This window comes from Pleuronectes platessa, chromosome 16 (assembly GCF_947347685.1).
Source record: "Pleuronectes platessa chromosome 16, fPlePla1.1, whole genome shotgun sequence".
Lineage (NCBI taxonomy): Eukaryota > Metazoa > Chordata > Actinopteri > Pleuronectiformes > Pleuronectidae > Pleuronectes > Pleuronectes platessa.
In genome coordinates this window covers 21,149,998-21,157,235 of record NC_070641.1, presented here as the reverse complement: position 1 = coordinate 21,157,235, position 7,238 = coordinate 21,149,998, and the positions used below count along the sequence as shown (strand labels likewise).

The 7,238-nt window shown below is 47.7% G+C and overlaps 1 protein-coding gene across 1 annotated transcript; it reads left to right on the top strand.

The window, feature by feature from the left end:
* cbx6b (chromobox homolog 6b) lies at window positions 1-7,025 on the top strand. The gene is made up of 5 exons (XM_053444375.1): window positions 1-723; window positions 4,314-4,596; window positions 4,721-4,962; window positions 6,163-6,342; window positions 6,741-7,025. The coding sequence occupies exons 1-5, from the start codon at window positions 28-30 to the stop codon at window positions 6,969-6,971; spliced, it is 1,632 nt and encodes a 543-aa protein (XP_053300350.1). The 5' UTR covers window positions 1-27; the 3' UTR covers window positions 6,972-7,025.
* The last annotated feature ends 213 nt before the right edge of the window (window positions 7,026-7,238 follow it).

Sequence of the window (7,238 nt, the reverse complement as noted above, 5' to 3'; positions counted from 1 at the left end):
TTCATTGTGATCATCTTGGCCGCCGGCATGGTGGCCTTCATCGGAGCGGTTATCTGCATCATCGCGGCCGTCCACACCGGCTCCTCCAGGGCTGCCGCGGCACAGCAGCAGCCTGCGACCGACAACCACTCGCTGTACCCGGACTCGGTGGCGCAGACTCCCGGGGGCTCCGCGGCCAGGCCCGGGTCTCTGGGCGCTCTCCATGGTTCTGAAACACCCGAGTCGGAGGCGCCCACGTTCAACCTGGGGCTCGGCGGAGCGGGGGGTGTCACCGGACTCACCGGACACGACCCAGCGGTCAGCAGACTCATCTGCACGCCGATCCCCGCCGGAGACTGCAACCCGAAAAACTTTCAGCAACAAGCGGACGACCCGTCGCTGTACGCCGGCGAGGACTGGGGCTACCTCCGCACCACCGCGGAGGAGCTGCGGCAGACCGTCCTGCAGCAGAAAGACCAGATCCTGACCGACCAGAGGACCATCCGGGAGCTGACGGGGAAACTATCCGAGTGCGAGAAGGGGCTGGACGGCGTGGAGAGACGCGGGAGCGCTGCGGGGCTGTGGGGCGGCACAGGGGCGGCGGAGGGGACGCACCTGGAGCGGATCATGGTGCGGGACAGCCCGGTGTCTGCGCCCGACGGTGCCCACCTGCTCACCGCCAGGGCTGTGGATGAACTGGAGCAGGCGATCGCCCAGCTCAAAGACCGCATAGAGAAACTGGAGGTAAGATCCCCCAGCACACAGATCATCCTCTGCGTAAAACAATACCTGACAAGGGCCTCACTAATCCCCCGGAGCTGGAGGATGAGATCCTCCAGCTCCATGTAGAAAGTCATTATCAGAGTTGGCACTTCGAGCTGTCTTTGTCTCTTCTTCACTCTGTATCCGCTTTATGGATTTGTGGATGTGAGCTTTGTGAAAACAAGGATTTTAAATTTGGAGTTGCCTAAAAGGCTTTGTGTGTGATGTTGGATATTGTCAGCCGGATACAACATGAAGTAAAGCACAAGACTTCATTTGTAAATATCACAATACACCGGTGGCATATGACAAAAAAGGAAATAAAGCATCTTTTCAACTTTCAATTATGCATGAATTGATTGCTTTCTTCCCTCTGATGCTGCTCATCTATCAAAGCCAAGGCAAGATCGAGATGACAAGTGAGGCAGGTAGAGGGGAGGGGGAGAGGGGAGATGAGGATAAAGGGGGAGGAGGAAGAGGGGCAGCAGCAGCAGCAGCAGCAGTGAAAAGGAGGAGGGGGAGGAGAGAGTGGAGTAATCGTCCTCTTATCTGACCAGAATCCGATGATGTACAACCTCATTTTTGGCTCAAGGAGTTCCATACATAATTCACCAGGTGCCTGTATCAGCTGAAAGCACAGATCCAGAGCGTCCTCCTCCGCAGGAGAGTGACTCCTCGCTCGGTGGCAGTTTATCTAGGACATGTCTGTTATGGGTCATTTCAAGGCCCCACTTCTTTTTTCCCCTGTATCCCAACCATCATATGAAAAGGTCAACAATGCCTAAATCCAATGTCCGTGTGTGACAGAGTCAGATGTGAATGGATTTCCCAGGTCTCAATGTGACATTTGAAACGTAAAAGCTGACTATTTTTCCCTGGCCCTCGCTCTGCCTCTTCTACCATTCAAGTCACGTCTCTGTGTACAAGAGCTTCTTGGCCTACTTCAGAAACACAGTGTGGTGTTTACATCAGATCCTGCATCTGTGCCGGGGAACAAACAAGAAGAATGTCATCTGGGAATAGTAGTCAGGTCAAACAACTGTGTTGAGTTTCTTACTATAGCAGGGCTTTCTTCTTGCATGTGGTCGACTCGGTCTGTTTTCCTCATCGTGTGTCATGCACACTCTTGATGTCCACAGAATGAGAACATCTACACTCACAAACCGTCTTCATCCATCAGAGCAGAAAGGAAACATTCACATTCGCAGGAGAACCCAGTTCCCCACCAGCCTCCTGCCTGTTTTCTGCTGTTTCACAATTAGCAGTAACATCCAGTCAGACGTGTCAACGTGCTGTCAGTGGTTTCCCCATTTTATAGCTCTTTTTTTTTTGGTCTTGCGTCATCAGATTGGTTTCCACCGGCAGCTCAGTGACAGAAAGCTCTCTGTGATTTAAGGCTGATCCAGCTCCAGTGTGCTGATCCACTGCACTCTGCTTCCTATGGGCTGATAGCTGAATCCAGGACCATTATCTACCAGTCAAAATGTGTTGTCCTTTATCAATAATATAGTCTTTACTAAGGATCAAATGAAATATGACTTTCCAACTGGTTTACAGGGGAATAAAAGCATGAATGGGTGTTAAGTGACTGCAGCACCTTTTGGGGTCAGGAAACATCTGCAATTCAATTTCAATAATTCATTACTGTGCAGGTTTTGTTTTATTTAGCACCTCAAATGGGGAAAAATGCATAAATTACATTGATAATATCCCGAGAATTTGCATATAAATGAGAAGGATGTAATTTGATGACTTAGGAACTGTACGGCAGATACAGACGGTGATGTAATGAGGAAGATAAGAAAGATTTAATGGTTCCCAGGGGATTCATATCTGAACGACTTTGATGATCATCATCATTTTTTCCTGCAGAATCAGCGAACAACATTTCCACTTATCCTGTTATTTATCTCAATATCGCACAAATGATTTGATGCTCAACATCAAGCATTAACCGAAATATCACAGAGAAGCTGAAACAAATCCCCAAATCTGAGTAAAAATCAAGATTACACATGAAAACACAATCAACACACATATAGTTGTTGTGTGGTACTAATACATGTAAACGTCAACTTGAGGTTTATTTCGTATACAGCCATGTTTTTATGTTATAGAGGATAATGTAGATTCTACAGTTTTCTCTCTAAAAGCATGCATAGTAGTTAGGCTTCAGTCTTGTAATTATTGTTTAAAATTATTGCAGCAAATGTTGTTTTCTGTCAAATATTTTGACAAAATATCTGAATTTGCCAATTTAATCACAAATGTAACTGAAGTCCACCGGGAAACAGGCACAACAAGGATGAAGTGAAGGAACAGTTCCATTCATCATGTTTCTAATTTGTGAGACAGGTGACCTTACCTCTGACCTCTTCAGTATCGTGTCAGTGTGTTATTTTCTATAAGTAGTACGCTACTCGTTGTATCATGGCCGAGATGGTGCTCACTTATAGCTTTTATGTAATGTTCAGAGTAAAGTGCCTCATATTCTCAGTTTGAATCCCCCTGTGATCCGTCTCGTCTGCTCACTGGAAAACAATATCGGTGCCGGATACACTGGACCACGTCGGTTTTAAGCATTTTGCCGCAGAGTCTGTGTTTTCCCACATTTCTTCCCTGGTGGGTTTTTCTTTTTTCACTGAGGTATTTGTGCGGCGGAGCAAAGCAATTTGTTGTTTACGGGAAATTATTCATTTTCTTGGCAGTCTTTCTGACTTTCAGTTATTTGTTGTGTTACACTTAATTGAAAAGGTCCCTGTACACATGCGATGACTCAGTTTAATCAAGATCGGCTCAGAAAGTGAAACCTTCATGTATCTAACATTTGGGTACTATCTTTTATTCTCTTTGTGAAATTCTTCATCAGATTTTAAAGGGGCTATAATCTGTATTTCTATACTAAGGATGTTACTGTTGACAATGCAATGTGACAAAGGGACAAGGTTCTCTAATGAACCGACACAGATCTACCGACTGGATCTACAGCCTCTCCTGGCTTTACAGAGCTTATTCAGCTCATTGATCAGCCGCTCAGCCCCTAACGTCCCTGGCCTGCTTCACACTCGTCACTCTCACAGCTCCATCACGGCCACAGCAGGCAGCTATTTCCTGTGAAAAAGCCAAAACCCCACAGGACACTCACAGCAGACACAAGAGGAACTGCTCATCCTGTCCTAAATTGGTTTCGATGGTAATGAAATCTGCCGGCTCACATCTCTAAATCAACATGGTGTGTCTAATTTGTGTCGCTGTTTCTGCACCAAACTGAGAAATAACCTCAAATAATCTCTTCCCACCACTATTCCTTGAAGTGTAACATTGTGTTACAAAGTGAAGCCTGATTAAATTAGCCCTTAGTCGTGTCCCCAGGCTCAATCTAATCTTTTAGAGGAATCACTTATTAATTGGGTCTAATTTAGTCTCTCAGAGTCTGGCAACCAGCACACAATGAGAGCGAACTGCAGATACACACTGCAGCGAGTGGAGCGACTACGTTTCTGTGTTTTTCTCAGACTGTAAAATCCACACAGCTCAACCAGTTTAAAATCCTTTGTCTCCCTCCTCTGCAGTCAGACATTGGCCCGTTTCCTCACAACCAGACGGACGGTAGTATCTCCGGAGCGCATGAGGAAGGCGGGCTGTCTGGCGGCCAGGAGAGGTCGGCCGTGCCCGGGCACAGAGCTGCTGCTGACAGGCCCTGGAGGATGGAAGACTTGGAGGGAGAGCTGGAGAGGAAGGTGGAGCTGCTGGAGAAGGAGAGAAAAGCCCTCAGGCTGGAAACTGAGAAACACAGACAGGAAATCGACCAGGGCCTCAGCAAACTGCAGCACCGGATCTCCGGACTGGAGGAAGGTAAGTCAAAGAAAGGAAATACCTCAGAAAGAATCACAATGTGTATTTGGCCAATGGCCTGCTCAGGATAATTTTTCAAGTTACCTTTTGTTTCCATCTTCAGTCTCTGTTTCTCCTTCCCCAGGTGTCTCTGGACATTCCTTCCCTGACGGCTACAGACTGTCCTTCCCAACACGGACTAACTACATGTACGCTGTCGTGAAACACTCCATCCCGAAGCTGCGGGCGCTCACCCTCTGCCTGTGGCTGCGGCCCACGGAGGGGGGCATCGGGACGCCTCTGTCCTACGCCGTCCCCGAGCAGCCCAACGAACTGGTGCTGCTGCAAGGCCTGCACACCCCCACCGAGCTGCTCATCAATGACAAGGTACTGCATCAGCCTGTGCTCGAGCTGCAGGGTCTTTGAAATGTCACGGGACTGGGGATATACTGTGTGAATTCCTTAAATTGTTTATACTCTTCTTTTGCTTCTTTTGTTACATAAATAAACGTTAAATGTTAAAATACACATTAAATATTCTCAATTACATGGTATCAGATACCAGGTCCATGTGTAGGGAGTGTGTGCTGGGTTGTGTCCAACACTTTTGCATGTATTCCATATGAGAACTCAAAATATATTAATGCTAATTGTTCAATGAGTGTCAATATGTATATGACAGTAATACACAATCAATTTAGGATTTGTCAGGGAGATGCAATAGTGCAGCCACAGAAACATTTGAATTTGGAATGTCAGGGCACCATCTGTTCATAAAGTTCCTGAAAGACACAGATCCTGAGTCTGTGAGGCTGCAGCACTAATATGTGGGAGACAAACTGCTCGAGGCTCATCCGCTCTTTAAGGTTTCAACAACCGCAGTGCATTTAAAACCCATTCTAGCCTTGATTAGGATTTCACGTCTATTAGGAGAAGAAGTGATTTGTATTAGCATACAAATAAGAGAACAAATCAACCAAACAGCCACTTTAGCAGACAAGGTAAAAAGGCTAATTTGCACGTTTAAATGACAAACTAAGGTAGCGCCCTGAGAGCTTTGCATGGTGGAGTAGTGCACTGCTCTGCCTACGGGTGCAACTCAATGAAGTCATTATGGTAATCGTTGCCTGAAGGAGAAGCTGTGCGTCCTTGAGGCAGCAGAAAGTCTTTGGAACCAGGAAAACCTGAAAGAGTCTTGGCCCTGTTCACACCTGCCATTGACATTTGCCTTGGGTGAGCCAATCACTAAAGGAAAGGCCTGGCGTGCACCGAAAAGGCACCGAGGACACTTCGACAGCCAATCATTCTGGAAACCTTCAGGGATGGTGCATGTTCTCATTGCAGTGTCTATATGTCCAGGGTCAGGCTGAAGAACCACAGACTAATGATGTCCACTGTGTGAGCGGAGATTCACATTCGTTTGTGATCGTGTGAGCTTGCTTTGTCCGAACATCTGAAAAGCACAGAGATAAAAAATGAGTCCATCGAGCATCTTGGGTACAAACCATGAAAGAGCAATAAAACATGCAAAAAGAATTTCAACTTTATCTAAACCTGCTCTTTGCTCTTTGCTCTTTCCTTCCCTAGGTGGCGCAGTTACCTCTGAACCTCACCAGAGGCAGCTGGCAGCACATCTGTGTGAGCTGGAGCCAGAAGGGGGGAGTGTGGCAGGCCTACCAGGGGGGGAAGCTGAGGGGCGAGGGCCACGCGCTGGCCGCCGGACATCACATCAGGCCTGGGGGAGTCCTCATACTGGGGCAGGAGCAGGTGAATGCTGAGTGGAAGGAGTTTGAAGTGGTTGGAGGTTGATGAAGCTGTTGACTCCCCTAAAGAAATCTAATCAGAACTGGAAGCAAGAGGTGATTTAGCACCTGTAGCTGTGGCTCCATTCACTTCAGCTCATAAATATATAGTAGATACAATAAATAAAATACATATTGAACTTTAAGAGACACTGAAAATCTGAGATGGTGAGAGATGGTGAGAGACTGAGCACTACTGGCATCCAGCCGTCTTCTTTGTTTTGTAGTTGTAATATCATATTTGTCACTTATCCCACTCGTCCACAGTTTGGACCGAGGCAGCCAAAAGTTGAAGCTGAGCCTTTGATGAAAGTGTGTTGAAGTTTCTAAAATCATCTGACGACACACTTTCCTTCTCTCCAGGATTCCCTCGGTGGAGGATTTGACTCATCCCAGGCCCTGGTTGGAGAGCTGTCCCAGGTGGGCCTCTGGGACCGGGTCCTGTCCTCCAGCCAGGTGGCCAGCTTGGCTCGCTGCGGCCGAGTGGCCCATGGGAGCGTGGCCCCCTGGACGGAGAACGGAGTCAGTGTCTATGGAGGAGCCAGCAAGGACCCGGGGGAGCCGTGTGCTAAACACAGCAGGAGCTCCCAGTGACCGACAGGGAGCGGCTTTGAGGAGAGGGATGTGAAAGAAAGGCCTGGAAGGGGGGGAGGGGGGGAGTTGTCGCCATCTGAAAACACGAGGATTCCATCTGTCACATGTTAGCACCGCGACGCTCGAACCAACTCTGTGGCATCGGACTGACGAGAGTTTGAATAATGGAAAATGAAAAGCAAATATCTACACAACACAGTCACGGCTTTGCACAATCCATCATGGAGGTCCGATGGAGAATTAAAACACGACGGGACACCTGATGAT

Coding starts and splice junctions, on each gene's coding strand:
- cbx6b (XM_053444375.1), top strand. CDS start 28: ATGGTGGCCTTCATCGGAGCGGTTATCTGCATCATCGCGGCCGTCCAC. Junction 4,597..4,720: donor GATCTCCGGACTGGAGGAAG/GTAAGTCAAAGA, acceptor CTCCTTCCCCAG/GTGTCTCTGGACATTCCTTC. Junction 6,343..6,740: donor TCATACTGGGGCAGGAGCAG/GTGAATGCTGAG, acceptor CCTTCTCTCCAG/GATTCCCTCGGTGGAGGATT.